The 18,271-nt window shown below is 38.2% G+C and overlaps 1 protein-coding gene across 4 annotated transcripts in view; it reads right to left on the bottom strand.

Annotated features, from left to right (window-relative positions):
• The window catches only part of ipo13b (importin 13b), a 146,847-nt gene that overhangs the window by 51,416 nt on the left and 77,160 nt on the right, over positions 1–18,271 (bottom strand). For 2 of the 4 annotated variants that reach the window (XR_010019923.1, XM_063064375.1), the window contains one exon: positions 162–305. The exons of 1 other annotated variant lie outside the window; for it this stretch is intronic. Coding sequence is in view for 2 of the 3 variants with exons in the window: in XM_063064375.1 (XP_062920445.1) it covers positions 162–305 (144 nt within the window). In the remaining variant the exon portion in view is untranslated. One more of the 4 variants, XM_063064377.1, reaches the window with a different exon arrangement.

Here is an 18,271-nt window from a genome sequence, read left to right as displayed (position 1 = left end):
ATCATCACATTTTGTAGTTTATTTTGAATCTTGGATTGAATTTATAAAACACAAAATTCCCCACAAACAAGTCCCTGTTTACATAAACAGCATTCTTTTTTCTAAAAAAGAGCAAGATCAAGTCATGAGAATCCCATGTTAGTACCACTGCTAGTACTTACTGGGTTAGGTCCTTGCAAGGTGGGTTTTTTCTTTGCTTCACTGCCTTCAGGCTCATCGTCATGGTGACTGATATCCAATGTGGTAAACAAATTGGACAACAGACCCAAAATATGTATTATTGCTAGTTTATTTGATGGATTTGGCTGCAAGGGAAGGTCAAAAACAAAGCTATAATTGCATGAAAACAGAACAGAATTATGAGCAACTTAAATGATCGATACTTACAGCATCAAAACTTAAGTATGTTCATAATGGCCATAACAATTCATAATAATTAATATGAGTATAAGTATCACGGCAAGTACATAAACAAATAAATCTAATACAAAGAAAAATGATAGTAATTAACTTGAAATAATTACTTTTACTAGAAACAAATTTTATACAAAACAAAATCAGCAATACTCATTACACAAGTTACATAAAAGACTTAAAATTTTCAAGAGGTAGTATCAAATTTACATTGCACAACAAGAATACAAATTACTGAAAAAATATTCAAACTGATTATAAAAAAGATTTAAAAAAATATACCTGCTCAGTGGCAAACAAAACTAGATAACAGGAAAACAATATAAATTGAGTAAAATCACAAAGAAAGTCCATGACCCTGAAAAAGCAGAAAAGGGGAACGGACAAAATAGTGAAGGAAAATGATAGTGATATTTTTGTTTTAAGGATAGACATAAGTAAAGAACCTTTCCCCAGCAGCTTCTCAAATTTTTAATGAAGTTTTTATTTTAAATTTCAAAATATTGCGTGCAGTGGATGGAGATTAAAAATTATTTTAGTTGCTTTGAGCATTCACAGCCAAAGATAGGGATATGCAGCAAGCCATTACCCATCCTACTGAAAGCAAACCTATGCAGAGTGACACCAGGAAATTTAGCAAGTGGGCAAGGATGGAAGCAATCCACAATTAACATGCAAGCGCTTTCAATCAGATATTTAATCTTGAGGGGACCTTTTTTTTTTAAAAGAGCTAGATAATAGAGTTCCTGAGTACTCCGGAAAGCAAGAGTTACTGAGATCTCACTTTTCATTTCTCTTACATTAATCACTGTACTCGCGGTTCTTTCTGTACTCATAATCAAAATTTTCTTACCTTTTTTGCCAAACTGCAGCCTGCAGCCACTTTCATATGGTATAATTCTAATTTTTTCCCTCTCTTGACATTTCCACCTCATCCTCAGTAGGTTGCGACCAATATCTATTTATAAGCCAATGACTCCCATGACCATCTTTACTGCACCAATTGTCACCCTGCTGTCTGTAAGAATTCCATTTCGCCATTTCTTTGTATTTCTCCCACAATGATTCTTTCCACTCTAGTGCCCTTAAGATTTCTTCCTTTTACTTTAACCATAGCTTCCCCTCCAACACAGATGACCAGACTCTCAATCACACCTTGTCTATTTCCTGCACTTTTGCTCACACACATTCCTCCTAGATAGGACAAGGATTGGGTTCTCCTGGTTCCTATTTTCCATTCTAACAACCACAACTTCGATGACATCTTCAGAATTTCCATCACCTTATACAAGATCTCATAAACAGATATACAGTATTTTCCCCTCCCCTTTCAGCATTCCAAGGGCTCATATCCTCCATGGATCCTTAATCCCTTCTTCCATCGCCAAACACGCCCTTCCTCACAACTCTATTCTATGTAACCAACAGGAGGAGATACACCACTCTCCTTTTATATCGCCAACAATCACCCTCCAGAGACCCAAATGGCCCTTCCACGTGAAGAAAAAATGAACTTGAACTTCTTCCAGTTTAATGGCACGCAGCTTCCTCTACTGTGGACAGACCAAATATAGACTGGATAAATGCTTTGAAAAACATCTCTGCTTGATCCACAAGAGTATCCAAGCTTCCAATTAACCTGTCATTTTAATTCTTTGCCTCATCCCTACTCTGACCTCTTGATTTTTAGTAACCTACACTTCCCCAACAATGCTCAATGTAGGCACAAGTAACGGCACCTCTCCTCCATATGCATATGTTGCAGTCTTCAGGACTTAATACTAAGTTTATCAGTTTCAAATAACCACCCTTTTCTTCTATCCACAGATGTGACTCAACCATCGTTTCTATTTAGCTTTTTCTTCTTTTCTTTAGTAGCCAGTTTTAAGGTAATTATTGTATTAAGTTTAGTCAGCATTCTATCACAAATATTCCCTGTTCTCGCCACCTCTCTGCAACTTAAAACATCCTCATTTCCAGTTCTAATGAAGGATGATTCATTAACCCTTTTCCTTTCCCCAGAGATGCTATCTGACCTTCTGAGTATTTCCAATATTTTGTGTTTTGTTTTACAATCTTCAACCTAGTTTACCATACAGCAGAATTAATCTTTCCCACTACAGGCTACATAAATATTAATTTTAATGGCATGTATTGATATTTTCATACAATTACAAATGAAAACTGTAAGTGCACATACTGGGTATCACTTCCTTCCATTTATCTCTGAGCATTCTTCCCATTTCACATCCCACCACACCAATACATGCATCTAACAGGAGTTCCACTTGTTCACATGAAATGAAAAATACAGCTCCATACAGTGATCCCTTAGTATCAACCACTTAGTCTCAGTGTGTATACAACTCACCTTTAAAAGCTCTCAGTTACAAAGAACTGTTGTCTATCAGTTAAAAAAATGTTCACTTATACAGGCACGAAGTTGGAGAGCACCTTCAATTTCACACATCTTTTAAATTTTATTTATACATTCGTAATTGTTACCCTGATATTAATTTAACATTCAATCTAATAAATTGCAAATGAATCTTGAAAGCATTAAAGGCTTACTACTTTTGAACAACAGGTTTATAATTTCACCTGATTCTTACATGCAATTAACCACCATGGGAGACATGTTTAACCAATCACTAACTGCAAATCTTCTGTACACATCAAGTCAGATAAGTACAAATAGATAAGCCAATATGACTCAGAGAGCTGTCAATAAAATTTGCAATATACAACAAAAGTATACATCTGAAAATACTAGAATACAAGAGCAAGGATGTGATGTTTAAGCTTTAAGGCACTGGTCAGACTGCACTTGAAGTATTGTGAGCAGTTTTGGGCACCCTACCTAAGAGAGGATGTGCTGGCACTGAAGAGAGTCCGGAGGAGGTTCGTGAGAATGACTCCAGGAATGAAAAGGTTAACTTATGAAGAGCGTTTGATGACTCTGGCCCTGTACTTGTTGGAATTTTGAAGAATGAGGAGGGATCTTACTGAAGCTTATCAAATATTGAAAGGCCTAGATAGAGTGGATGTGCAAGGATGTTTCCTTTACTGGAGGAGTCTAGGACCAGAGGGCATAGCATCAGAACAGAGGAACGTCCATTTAGAACAGAGATGAGGAAGAGGACAGTGAGTCTGTGGAATTCATTGCCACAGACAACTGTGGAGGCCAAGTCATTGAGTATATTTAAAGCAAAGGTTGATTGGTTCTTGATTAATCAGGCCCATCAATGGGAAGAATACAGGCAAATGGGATTGAGAAGGACACTAAATCAGCCACGTTGGAATAGTGGAGCAGATGCGATAAGTCAAAAATGGCCCAATTCTGCTCCTATGTCTTATGGCCTTATGGTCATAAGAAATGGCCAATTAAAACATAAATCTATAGCAAAAACATGAATAAACGTGCACAATTATTCCAACTATTACAATGTAAGCAACTAGTGCCTTACTTTCCTCTCCCATTTCAGAAAGATTTACTCTATTTGTTAAATGTAACTAATTTTAGCAGGAAGACATTCAGAATGTTACAACTGGACTTCACCACCTTATGATAGTGCAATGACGGTAAGGAATTCATCAGGCATTCCCAAATCAATCAGGAAACTAAGAAACTGAAGATACAAGGCTTACACATTCAACGTGATTGCCAGAGACCACGCATCACTCCATGGCAACTCAATTGTTTTGGACTCTATTTTCACTCTTCCCAACTCAATTGCCAAGCATTAGATCCTCATAATCCTTTTGCCTTTTAATATAAACCAGATTATTTATTTTCATTGTGTCCAGAGTTACAAAAGGTGAACAAATCTATCTGCAAGAATGATTGGTGGAACCTCCCAAAAAAGCAGCAGCAAAGTGGTGTTTCATCAAGGCAATTCACCCATCTTAAAAGTGTTGAAAGCATAAATCAAATGGAAGAGCTGAAAGTGATGCTCATGGTTGCAGAAAATACAGCTTTGAATTCTATGGGACTCTTTCAATGTATTTTGAGCTAGTTGGTACACTGGTTCAATCTTTTTGCATACTGGTTGAGAAATTGTTAACTTCAGACCAATGAAAAAATTATAATCAATTCTTATTTAATAAGAGCATTAATTTCAAAATTGAGATGCAATTTGAAATTTGCCATTTACTGAATGTAATGATTTAATATTTAGGAGCCAGATTATAAATAGCATTTTTGAATATTCTAGTTAGATTAATTAACTCCAGCCCCTCTGCTCTCAAAAGGACTTACCCGGTAATTGAAGAAAAATCAGAAGTTTGTCAGGCTTCTGCAAAGAGAAAAGTCACATGCAACCAATTGGTATAACACAACTAATAATAAAACTCTCAACGTAGTGACAAGTTCTTGGTTTTGTAAATCTGTTATTGTCCCTAAATTACAAGGCACTCTGACAAGTAGTTTATTACTGACACTCTTCTGCACAATTAAGGAGTCATCAAAGAAAGCTATCAAAAAAAGAGAGCTTTCAACGAATAAAGGAAAGACTTTAAATACAATGGGAAAGAAAATACTAAGAATGACGATGTAACTGGCAATTATATTTTCTAATCCAGGCTATAGTTAGCATTTATCAAACTTGTCCTCTGAACAGCATGCAACCTACATTCAGCTTTGGTGTTCATCTTTTCCCCCCCTCCTGATGACTACACATGATGTTTAATGAATGGAAGGTGATTTCAATTCAATCTGAATTTTAACAGATTACAGAAAGACAATATCATATTAATAAATATTCAACACAAAGATCTATTTTCCAAAATACAAACTACTTCAGGCACAAAAGTGAAAGGAATTGCATTCATCAGCAGAAACTTATGCTGAGACATACAGTGCCTATCAAAAGTAATCAAACACCACCCCCCTTGAAGTTTTCATGTTTTATTGTTTTACAGCATTAAATCACAGTGGATTTAATTTGGCTTTTTTGACATTGATCAACAGAAAAAGACTCCTTTGTGTCAAAGTGACTCTTTCTACAAAGTGATCTAAATTAATTACAAATATAAAACACAAAATAATTGATTGCAAAAGTATTCACCCCCCTTTAATGTGACACACCAAATCATTACTGATGTAGCCAACTGGTTTTAAAATTCACATAATTACAGTCCTCCTTCAGTATCCGCGGGGGATTGGTTCCAGGACCCCCCCTCCCCCAGCGGATACCAAAATCCGCCGATGCTCAAGTCCCTTATATAAAATGGCGTAGTATTTGCATATAACCTACGCACATCCTCCCGTATACTTTAAATCATCTCTAGATTACTTATAATACCTAATACAATGTAAATGCTATGTAAATAATTGTTATACTGTATTGCTAAGGGAATAATAACAAGAAAAAAAAGTCTGTACATGTTCAGTACAGACACAACCATCGTAGCTCTTCTGGGAACGCTGGTTCAGCCGATGCCGATTCTCCCGTGATCTTTAAGTTCTTGAGGCTGTAGCGCCTTACATAGCTAGCCAGCCATCCCTTACTAGCCTCAAACTCCTTCCTCTCGCTCGCAACACAAGTAGCGAACGAACAAGACGCGAGGCGAACAATGCTCAAACGACGAGTGCTGGCGAGACAGTGAGGATCTGTGAAATGGCGGGAGGCTACAGCCTATACATCACTTCATTCGAGTGGATTCAGTGTAGTGCTCAGTGCACGGCAAATTCAAGTTTTGCTTTTTGGAACTTTCTGGAATATTTTTTTCGAATATTTTCGATCCACAGTTGGTTGAATCCGCGGGTGTGGAACCCGCAGATACGAAGGGCTGACTGTAGTTAAATAGAGATCTGTTTTTGGAGATCTGTGTGCAGTCAATGTGCTTCAATTGACTGTAGTAAAAATACACCTGTATCTGAAAGTTCCAACTGCTGGTGAATCAGTATGCTGGCAAAAGCTATACCACAAAGACAAAAGAACACTCCAACCAACTCCAGGAAAAGGTTATTGAAAAGCAAAAGTCATGAGATGGATACAAGAAAATTTCCAAGTCACGGAACATCCCTTGGAGTACAGTTAAGTCAATCATCAAGAAATGGAAAAAATATGTCACATGTCAATTATAAATCTGCCTAGAGCAGACCATCCTCAAAAACTGAGTGACTGTGCAAGAAGGGAACTAATGAGGGAGGCCACCAAGAGACCTATGACAACTCTGGAGGAGTTATGAGCTTCAGTGGCTGAGATGGAGAGACTGTGCATAGAACAACTATTAGCGGGTGCTTCACCATTTGTAGCTTTATGGGAGCGTGGCAAAGAGAAAACCATTGTTGAAAAAAAAACTCAATGAAATCTCTGCTAGAATTTGCCAGAAGGCATGTGGGAGACTCTGAAGTCAGCTGGAAGGCAGCTCTATGGCATGATTACAGAAAATTGAACTTTTTGGCCATCAGACTAAACGTTACATTTGTCATAAGTCAAACATTGCACATCATCAAAAACACACCATCCCTACCTTACCCTACCCTCCCAAGTGGTGGCTGCATAATGCTGTGGGGATACTTGATGCAGCAGTAGGCCCTACAAGGCTGTGGAAGGTAGAGGGTAAAATGAGTGCAGCAAAATACGGGGAAATTCTGAAGAAAAACATACCATCTACAACCACTTTCTGGCTTCTTCCACTGGCTAATCCAATTTATTACATCATCTTGAATGCCAAGTGACTGAAGCTTCTTGATCAAACTCCCCTACTGGACCTTGTCAAACATTTTGCTAAGGTCCATGTAGACAACATCCTCTGCCTTGCCTTCATCAGCTTTCCTGGTAACCGCCTCAAAATACTTTTTAAGATTGGTTAGACACGACTTAACATGCATAAAGCCACACTGACTATCTCTAATCTGTCCTTTTATATCCAGTCTCTTAGAATACCTTCCAATACTTAGTCACTACTGATGTCAGGCTCACTGGCCTATAACTTCCTGGCTTATTCTTTGAGCTTTTCTTAATCAATAGAACAACATTAGCTATGCTCCAATCCTGCAGTACCTCACCCGTTGCCAAGGTTGTTTTAAGTATCTCTGCTAGTGCTCCTGTAATTCCTGCACAATCTTCCCACAAGGCCTGAGGGAATACATTATCAGGCCCTGGGGATTTATCCATCTTACTTCACCTCTAGACACAAGCACCTTCTCCTCCGTAATCTGTTAAGGGGCCATGACCTCGCTGCTGCATTGCCTCACATCTGTAGGCTCTGTGTCCGCCTCCCAAGTAAATACACATGCAAAAAATCCATTTATGACCTCCCCCATCACTTTTGGCTCCATACTCTGATCTTCCAGAGAACCAATTTTGTCCCATGAAATTCTTTCACTCTTAACATATCTATAGAACCCCTTAAGATTCTCCTTCACCTTGTCTGCTGGAGCAACCTCATGCCTTCTTTTAGCCATTCTGATTTCCTTCTTAAATGTTCTCTTGCATTTCCTATACTCAAGTACTTCATTTTTTCTTGCCTGCCTGTACCTGCTATGCACCTCCATCTTTTTTCTTAACCAGGGCCTCAAAATCTCTCAAAAACCAAGGTTCTCTAAACCTGATATCCTTGCCTTTTATTCTGACAGGAACATATAAACTCTGTATCTCAAAATTCCACTTTTGAAGGCCTCCCACTTGCTAAGTACAATTTTGCCAAAACAGCCTATCCCAATCCACACTTGTCAGATTCTTTCTGATACCATCAAAATTGGTCTTTCTCCAATTTAGAACCTCAACCCAATGACCTTTTCAATAATTACCTTGAATCTAATGGCATTACGATCACTAGATGTAAAGTGTTCCCCTACACAAACTTCTGTCACCTGCCCTGTCTCATTTCTTAATAGATCTAGTATCTCTCTCTCTTTAGTTGGAGCTTCTATGTACTGATTATTGAAACTTTCCTGAACACACCTAACTAACTCTTTCTCATCCAGGCCTTTTACAGTATGGGAGTCCCAATCAATATGTGAAAAGGTAAAATCACCTACTACCACAACCTTATGTTTTTTGCAACAGTCTGCGGTCTCTCTACAAATTTGCTCCTCTAAATCCTGTGGACTGGTAAGTGGTATATAATATAATCCCATTAATGTGGTCATATATTTCTTATTTCTCAGTTCTACACATAAAGCCTCACTAGGCAAGCTCACTAGTCTGTCCTGACTAGGAACTGCTGTGACATTTTCCCTGATTAGCAATGCCACCCCTCTTCCTTTAATCCCTCCCACTCTATCACATCTAAAACAACAGAACCCTGAGACAATGAAATACCAGTCTTGACCCTCTTGCAACCAAGTCTCACTAATGGCTACAATGTCATAATTCCACATGCTGATCCATGCCCCAAGTTCATCTGCCTTTCCTACAATACTACTCGCATTGAAAGATATGCAGCTCAGACCAACCTGCTCAACCTTTCCATTTCTGACTTTGTATGTAGGCTTAACAATATCTTTTTCTACAACCTCTTCGCTAACTGTTCTGGTGCTCTGGTTCCCATCCCCCTGCATGGGTAGTAACCCTGAGATCACATCCCTGGAGATCCCATCCTTTAAATTAGCACCTGAACTCACTTTGCAGGATTTGTCACCCCTCAAACCCATGTCATTGATACCAATGTGGACCATGATCTCTGGCTGCTCATCTTCCCACTTAACAAGGCTTGGACTCAATCCAAAATGTCCCTGACTCTGGCACGTGGGAGGCAACAAACCATCCTTTCTGTTTCCTAACCAACAAATCTCCTATCACTACAGCTCGTGTCTTCTCCTCTTTCCCTTCTCAGCCACAGAGTCAGACTAAGTACCAGAGACCAGATGCCTGTAGCTTTCCTCTGCTTGGTCATCAACCCAACAATATCCAAAGCAGTATACCTACTGTTGAGGGGAAAGGCCATACAGGTACTCTGCATTGGCTGTCTATCTCCTTTCTCCATCCTAATGCTCACCTAGTTACTACGTCCTGCAGCTTGAGTGTAACCACCTCCCTGTATGTCCTGTCTATCAATACCTCAACCTCCCGAATGACCCAGACTTCATCTAGTTCCAGCTTGAACTCAACATGATCTGTTAGCAACAGATACTTTGCTTCATTCGCTACAGAAATGAGATCCCCTTACAGTGAGAGCATTCATTGTTGAATGTACAAGTGAACACTGATGTTACATAGAATTAAACCATATGCTCAGCCAACATCACTATTTACCTGCAGGCAAGCAAACAGTTTGTGTTATAGTTAATCCAGCAGGTCCAAGTCCCTTCAACCCAGAACACTATCCAAAGTAACCATGGACATCAATTTTCTTCCTTACCCCTTAAACACGGCAGTGAATTCCAGTCTCACATTGTTTTCTTGATGCTTTCCAATCACTAGAAGTGGTCTACTTTTATCTGTTGGTCTGACGGTTGCATTATTTCTATCAGATCTCTAAATCACCCCATAATCTGCATCAATGAATAAAAGAAGATTCTTTTTATTCTTATGGGTTTTTTAAAAACTTTATCAAACATCCTATTATGTTATACCCTTTCTAAAATCTGTCCTGCTATGGAGACTATTAGTATATTCAATAATACCACTATATCACTGGAAGCAAAAAAACAATTCTATTAGTGTTTTATATAGTCTCATCAAGAGGAGGTGTTGTCTTTAAAACTCTGTAAATATATTCTCCCAAGTCACTTTGTTCTTTTGCAGCACTGACTCAAATGCTGCTTTATTTTTGATATCTGACACCCACCTTACATTATTTTTTTTTAAATCAGATTTCACCGTGTTATGGAAACGTTTTTAGTTTCCTTTGGTCTTCTAATTAGAGTCAAAGGGAACTACAGCTACAGTGGTTAGTGGCTAAGTTGATGAAGAAGATCCTGAGAGACAGCATTTATGAACATTTGGAGAGACATAATATGATTAGGAAGAGACAGCATGGCTTTGTCAAAGACAGGTTGTGCCTTATGAGCCTGACTGAATTTTTTGATGTGACTAAACACATCGATGAAGGTAGAGCAGTAGATGTAGTGTATATGGATTTCAGCAAGGCATTTGATAAGATACCCCATGCAAGGCTTGTTGAGAAAGTAAGGAGGCATGGGGTCCAAGGGAACCTTGCTTTCTGGATCCAGAATTGGCTTGACCACAGAAGGCAAAGAGTGGTTGTAGACGGGTCATATCCTGCATGGAGGCCGGTCACCAGTGGTGTGCCTCAGGGATCTGTTCTGGGACCCCCTTCTCTTTGTGATTTTTATAAATGACCCGGATGAGGAAGTGGAGGGATGGCTTAATAAGTGTGCTGATGACACAAGAGTTGGGGGTATTGTGCATAGTGTGGAGGGCTGTCAGAGGTTACAGCAGGACATCAATAGATTGCAAAACTGGGCTGAGAAGTGGCAGATGGAGTTCAACCCAGATAAGTAGGAGGTGGTTCATTTTGGTAGGTCAAATATGATGGCAGAATATAGTACTAATGGTAATACTCGTGGCAGTGTGGAGGATCAGAAGGATCTTGGGATCCGAGTTCATAGGATACTCAAAGCTGCTGCACAGGTTGACTGTGTGGTTAAGAAGGCATACGGTGCTTTGGCCTACATTAATTGTGGGATTGAGTTTAGGAGCAAAGAGGTAATGTTGCAGCTATATAGGATCCTGGTCAGACCCCACTTGGAATACTGTGCTCAGTTCTGGTCATCTCACTACAGGAAGGATGTGTAAACTATAGAAATGGTGCAGAGAAGACTTACAGGGATGTTGCCTGGATTGGGGAGTATGCCTTATGAGAATAGGTTAAGTGAATTTGGCCTTTTCTCCTTGGAGCGATGGAGGATGAGAGGTGACCTGATAGAGGTGTATAAGATGATGAGAGACATTGATCCTGTGGATAGTCAAGGCTGAAATGGCTAACACAAGAGGGCACAGTTTTAAGGAGCTTGGAAGTAGGTACAGAGGAGATGTCAGGGGTAAGTTTTTTTACGCAGTGAGTGGCAAGTGTGTGGAATGGGCTGCCGGTGTCAGTGCTGGAGGCGGATACAACAGACACATGGAGCTTAGAAAAAATTGCGGGCTACGGGTAACACTAGGTAATTTCTAAAGTAAGTGCATGTTCAGCACAGCATTGTGGGACGAAGGGCCTGTATTGTGCTGTAGGATGTTTCTATGTAGAAACAGTCCATCCTAAACTGTTATTCTGCCTTGTCCTATCAACCTGAAACTGGACCCTAGCTCCCCAGACCGCAACTATCCACGTACTTACCCAAATTTCTCTCAAATGTTGAAATCAAACCTGCATCCACCCATCCACTGGCATCCAACCTCAGGTTCTCCTTAAAATTTTGTCTTTCACCCTTAACATGGTTTCTAGTCCTATTCTCACCCAACCTCAGTGAAAAGCCTGCTTGTATTTACTGTTGTCTATATCCCTCATAATTCTGTATAGCTCCATCAAATGTCCCCTCATTCTCCTGTGCCTCAGGGAATAAAGTCCAAACCTGTTCAATCTTTCCCTACAACTCAGGTCTCAAGTCTTACTTTATTTTTACTTTTATTTTTGGAGCCACCATTACGCCTAAACAACTCTATCTAACACAGCCAGATAAGCAATCATCTCCAATCCTCTCAACCACACTGTAAAACTCACCTAACTCTGAAATGGCAATAAATGCTTTGTTATAATTTCTAAAGTTCCTCATTCCTTTTTCTGCACTCAGTCTCCATGTAATACTTTATCAAAAGCATTCATAAAGTCCTTGGCCTAGAAACTCAGTCTGTGCAATAAGGTAAAGTAGTTCAAGTTTATGCTGTGCCACATTACATTGACTTTCCTTCTCAATCTACCAAATACATGTTGAACAAATACATCAATGCATTAGGAACTCAGACATCCATAGTTACATTCAATAGCATGCATCGCATATCTGGGTGCAACTTTCATAAATTTCATACATGCCCTCTTACTTACAGGCACGCATTTGAATGACATGGGGGGCAGGCACGTAGAGTCGGGTCTTCATAGGAGTTAACTTACTGAGTAGCTCCTTGTAGATTTAGTCTGGTACTGGGAACCAATGTCAGTAGTGCTTAACCCCAACAGTGGCTCCCACCATCTCCCTACAACATTTCCCCTGGTCCTAATTCTAACATCCATCATTTTATGACTCGACTTTCCCTAACGATCCTGTGGTCTCCCCAACTTTCAAACTGGTACTCCCAATGATCTCAATACCACAACTGACAAATCTCAAAGCATTTCTCCCTTGCACAAAATTAACTATTCATTTATGTAATGCTAAAGGAAAGAATAGAAATGGATCAGCTTAAGGTTGGCATATTATTACTATTGGAAGGCCCCATGGATTATCCTGGGTCTTCAGCCATTTACAATTTATAATTATGCAAAAGATTTCCCCCTGCGCCTGTCCTGAACTGCAGTTTATTCAGCAGAGGCCAAGGCATACCCAGCAGACAGTTTGCTGATGTCATAGGATGGTTTTGACAGCCGGAGGGAGCTGCCACTAAATTCACTCATTGTCAAAACTATCAATGTTATTGAAAGCCTGTGAACTTTTTCAAAAAGTTTAAAAGCACTAAAATAAATGAAAGCCATTTCAACCAATAATTATAAAAAGTGCAACTACTACCTCCCTCCCAGCAGCCACTTTCTTTCATTTATTTGTTTTACTTGCCACAGATTTGAACTGGTTTGGAGGCCAGGTTCCCCAGTCCATGTTCAACTGCCATCAGAATCACAACGCCTAGCTGAGCAGAGAACCTTTCCAGGCCTCTGGCTAATTCCACTCCTGAATCGCCTTAATAGCTGGTACTATTAATACCTGCAACTTTATCAGATGTCAAAGGGGATAAATTTTGCCACTAATTTTTTTCCCCGTTAACTTACCCTGAGACTTGCAATTTGTCTTCAAGTGGCAAACGAAAGTTAACATTTTAAGTCAAGCCTGCAACTTTTGAAATGTCAGTAAGCAGCAACAGCTCACTCTAAAAAGGATGCATTTTTACCCTGCCTTGGGCATATCAACTGTAGCACATACTCTGTCCCTAATACCCATTCAAAACATGAAACATGTCCTAAAGCAATTCCACTCCCTCTTGCTAAACTTGAGTAAAGGACTCACTTAAGTGGACAATGTGTATATATTTACCTTGGATCAGTATGCACAGAAGAGGTACCATTGTACCAAAAGTCTTGTGTCAAATTTAACATTCTTCTGTGGAATGCAGCGAACTAATGTGCACTTTATGCAGACCTGGGTAGGTCTGTAGTCTAGTGTAGTTTTGTGTTGTTTTACGTAGTTCAGTGGAGTTTTTGTATTGTTTCATGTAGCACCATGGTCCTGAAAAACGTTGTCTCGTTTTTACCGTGTATTGTACCAGCAGTTACGGTTGAAATGACAACAGAAAGTGACTTGACTTATAGATGAACCAAACAATGTCACAATTTCGTTAATATACATAAAGGGAGGTTCTGTGAAGATCTTGCATAGAGATCTGGTTTATATTATACGGGAGCCTATGATTCTAACAGATGCAGTGGGGCCAGCAACAATACCATTTACTGTAAAAGAGCAATTGACAGTTTATTCAAAATTATCACTCACTAATCTTCTAGAGGGTAACAACACATCCAGAATTTGGAGACTTTTCCACTCTGTTGGTCTTCCACTGTCTATTAATGACCAAGACCTCAGCACACCAGCACTGCCCCTCGGGAAATGAATGTGGTGAGCTGCAGTGACAGTGCTTTAACTTTTGCTGTTGGAATGCCCAGTTTCTAGGGAATATTAGCATCAAATTCTGGAGCAACTGCTCACTGTGCATTAGAAAATCTAACCAACAACAGCTCAGTACTTTCTCAATGCTAGGAATACTAAAGCTGTCACAGAATGGTCTACGACATTTACTTGTTCTTGCAGAAATGTGGCTCTAAGACAACATCCATGCACAATCATCTACAGACATAATACTCAGGGATGGGCTGTATTATTATTTCTTGTAATTATGTTTTTCGGTTATCATAATTATATGTGCTGTATTTAACTGTTGGTATTGTGTTTTTGCACCTTGGCTCCAAAAGAACACTGTTTCACTTGGCCATATTCTTGTATCTGTTTGAATGGCAATTAAACTGGAACTTGAACTTATTCATTGTTGAGTCAGTATTTCCTCTAAATGAACATAGAACATTAAAATCGCACCACAGCGCCAATAATCTCTTCTACTTCCTCCTGCACACTTGCTTAAAAACATCCAAAAATCACTCATAATTAATTTAAGTTTTAACCAACAAACATAATTGATTTTGCAATCTGAATAAATAATTTTCTAAATACACATCTACAAATGAACAACAATAAAAGCAATTCAAGTTACTTTGTTTGTAATTTATGAAAATTAATTAGATCAAACTGACATCAGAAATTACTGAGTATTATAACAATAACAGATTTCAAGAAAGTGATGATCGAAATCCAGTTTGCAGGTTCAATGGGAACCTAGTAGAATTAAACTCAAAGCACAGAAACAAGTTCTTCTGCCCACCAACATGGCGCTGAGCATTGACACATGGGAGGAAAATGGAACACCAATGCAGTTACAGAGAGAAAGTACAAACTCCACATAGATCACACAGCAGGTCCAGCAGGTCAAGGCTGAACCCAGGACACTGGAGCTGTGGGTAGTAATTCTTTTTAATTTTCCCAGCACATCAAAACAAAATTTCACCAAAGCAGTTACAAGATACTTGCAATTAAACCCTATTAGCTGGGTACTTATCAGCAAGTGACCTGTGTTAGAGCAACATAATAGTTAAAATTATTTGAAAAGATGAGGAGCCTACCAAGCTTTCTTGAAGCTGGCTGGCAGAAGTATTCGTTTGAACTTGAAAGCATGCAATTGCATGACAAGATACTTTAACAAAGGCTATATTTTCATAAGCAGAATTGAAAATAAAGCAAAGACCCTATCAGAAGCAGAGACAGCAAGGCTTATTGACATAAATTTACATCAAGTATTCAAAGCAGTTGAACTACGTTGAAAGTAAATTTCTTTATCAAAGTATATACAGTATAGTCACTATATACTACCCTGAGATTCATTTCCTTGTGAACACTCACAGCAGATACAAACAAAACACAATAGAGTCAATGAAAAACCGCCCATGACACAGACAGGCAAACAACCGATGTGTAAAAGACAACAAAAATACAAATACAATAATAAATATAGTAAATAAGCAATAAATATTGAGAACACGAGTTGTAATGTCCTTAAGAGTGAGTCAGTTCAGTGTTGGGATGAGTGAAGTTATAAGCCATACATCCAACTATCTAATGCATAGAAAATACAAGTACAAGTTCAATCACGTTTCATGCACATATTAAGTACAGCATCAATAACAATGTACAGAATACATTCGCTATTATAGAACTCTGCACCATCGGTCATGACATTAAGATTTTTGCCTGCACAGTATCCAAATCCAGGATGTACCACTTGTGGAAAAAATACTTCATATCTGATACAGAAGCAACTGTCCACAAAAATCATGCTGTGATCACACAACAGCTGACATAACTTGTTTATTCTCTCTACTGATACTGCATAGGCTATTTTCTGCTAAATCAGAATATAGTTTTCAGTCACACTGAGCAGAATCCATCCTGATACTTTAATCCAGAAAAAAGATAGTGCTGGCTTGTTACAGAGATATGTTAAAAGGCATGTCCAGTTGTAGATTTCAAGACATTGTTTGACTACAAAAAAACCTATTTCCTCAATGTCCTGCAAATTGGTTAACCAATTTTGATTGATTCTGTTTACCACAAAATAGTTAGGGCATTTTTCCGGATAATAATCACTGCAATTTGATTGCAAAATATGAAATATTTGAGACATACAAAACACTTGAGACTAAGTTTTAAATGAACAATTATACGCGCACTTTTTGAATTTCAGCTTCATTTTACAGTAGCCTCAATTTGGAAGCAATTTAAGTTTAAATTTAAGTAGTAACAATTAATTTTAACTGCATAATATTTTTAGGAACATTTAAAAGGACAGTTTAAGGTTGTAAAGTTACTAAATACAACTTGATCGGGTCCTCAAAGCACACATACATTTCTCATATTACCTTCCATTTTCTTCAGTTTTCACTCAATTCTAGACCATAAGACAAAGAAGCAGAATTCTAGTGGGCAAAATGGACAGGTAATTGATAGTTTAGAACTTAAACCCAAGGATCACGAATTAAATAAAAATCCATATTCTGTTAAGGAGGAATTTTAAAAGTCATAAATGACTTGAAGCCTGCAGAAAATGAAATTAAGTAGAGGAAGAGCATTCAACAGTTTGGCAAGTTAGACAGGATAACCATACATCCAGGTTGGACAGAGTATGCATGATAGCAAGGAGGAACTGCAAGACAGCAACAATGGAATACCATCTTAAATAAAAATGTTTTTTATTTTGCTAAAGGACTGAGTGAATGGAAGATACAGCAACTTAACAAATGGAAAACACAAGATACAGCACAGTCACTACTGCAATGCAAAGGTACTGTTTGAATAAAGGGTAGCAAGCAAACTATGAAAATTGAGGCCATGAATACTCAATGCAACAATCTGGAAATAAATTTGTTCTTAGATATTTTCTAGCCTTTAACAGAACAGAGCTTTTTATGGGTCAAAAGAGGACAAAAGTTCTCAAGTTGACTGCAGACTGACTCATATACATAAGGAGCATACTCAGCCATTTTACTCTATGCAATTCTTAATTATCCATATTTTTCCCCTATAGCTTTGTAACCCCCACCCATCGAATTACATACTGGAGTTCTTTTGAAAAATACAAATGAATCCACTACTGGCATCCTTTCAGGAAACGCATTAAGATTTTTTTTTATCATCCTTGCCTTCCCCTCCAATCTGTTGAAATTTATTTTATTTCTATGGCCTCCAGTTAATGATAAAGCAGCCAGTGAAAACATTTTCTCCTCCAATTTAAAAACTGTTGTTATATTTTCTGATTACATAGACTTTAGCTTATTAAACCAGTGGGTCACAAGAGTTCTGTAGAATGCAAGATAAAATTTGCAAAATAGAAATCCAAATAAACCAAAATGGATCAATAAGAAAATGAAAATTAAAAAGTAATGTAGCGAAACCTCCTGGAAGACAGGAATTAACTACAGTTTAGGAGCGTAAAAATGTACCAAAATGAATTAGGGAAAAGAGTAATGAAAAACCTGCTAATCCCAATACTAAAATTCGTCCATTAGGAGGGAGATATTAAGCAAGCTGGATTTTACAATTTGAAGGTGGCTTTATAAAGATCGCCTCCAAAGATATTTGTACTTATCCAATTTCAAAATTGTAAGCAGTCATCATTTTAATCACTCCACCATTACTTGCTTTGTCTTAAGCTTCTCAGGCTTTGAATTTCAGTAACTCCTTCCAACATCAGCCCAAAACCAAACAAAATTCACCACATCTCCTTCGGCTTTTCTTCCTGCAAGATTTATTTTAAAGCCAATCTCTTCACAAAGACAGTGCAAACTTTGTTCAGGAATGCTTTAGTGAATCATTTTAAACCATTGCACTACATTAAAGGTGCTTTCACAAGTACAAGACTTTAACTCAGGTAATAACCATTGTGACAGAATATTCATTATTCATTGGTTAGAAATTTGCTATTTGCCACACTATTTTTAAGTTGTCAATATCTTAGAAGATTTTAGAGTCAATAGGATGAATTCTGAAGCAGCTAACAGGACTAAAAATTAACAAATTATTCTACCTTAATTATATCATCCTAGAATAATTTGGAAATAATTTGGAGAAAGTCAGTGA

This window comes from Mobula hypostoma, chromosome 12 (assembly GCF_963921235.1).
Source record: "Mobula hypostoma chromosome 12, sMobHyp1.1, whole genome shotgun sequence".
In the NCBI taxonomy this organism is placed as follows: Eukaryota; Metazoa; Chordata; class Chondrichthyes; order Myliobatiformes; family Myliobatidae; genus Mobula; species Mobula hypostoma.
The sequence above is the reverse complement of the archived record's forward strand: the minus strand, read 5'-3'. Positions and strand labels throughout refer to the sequence as shown.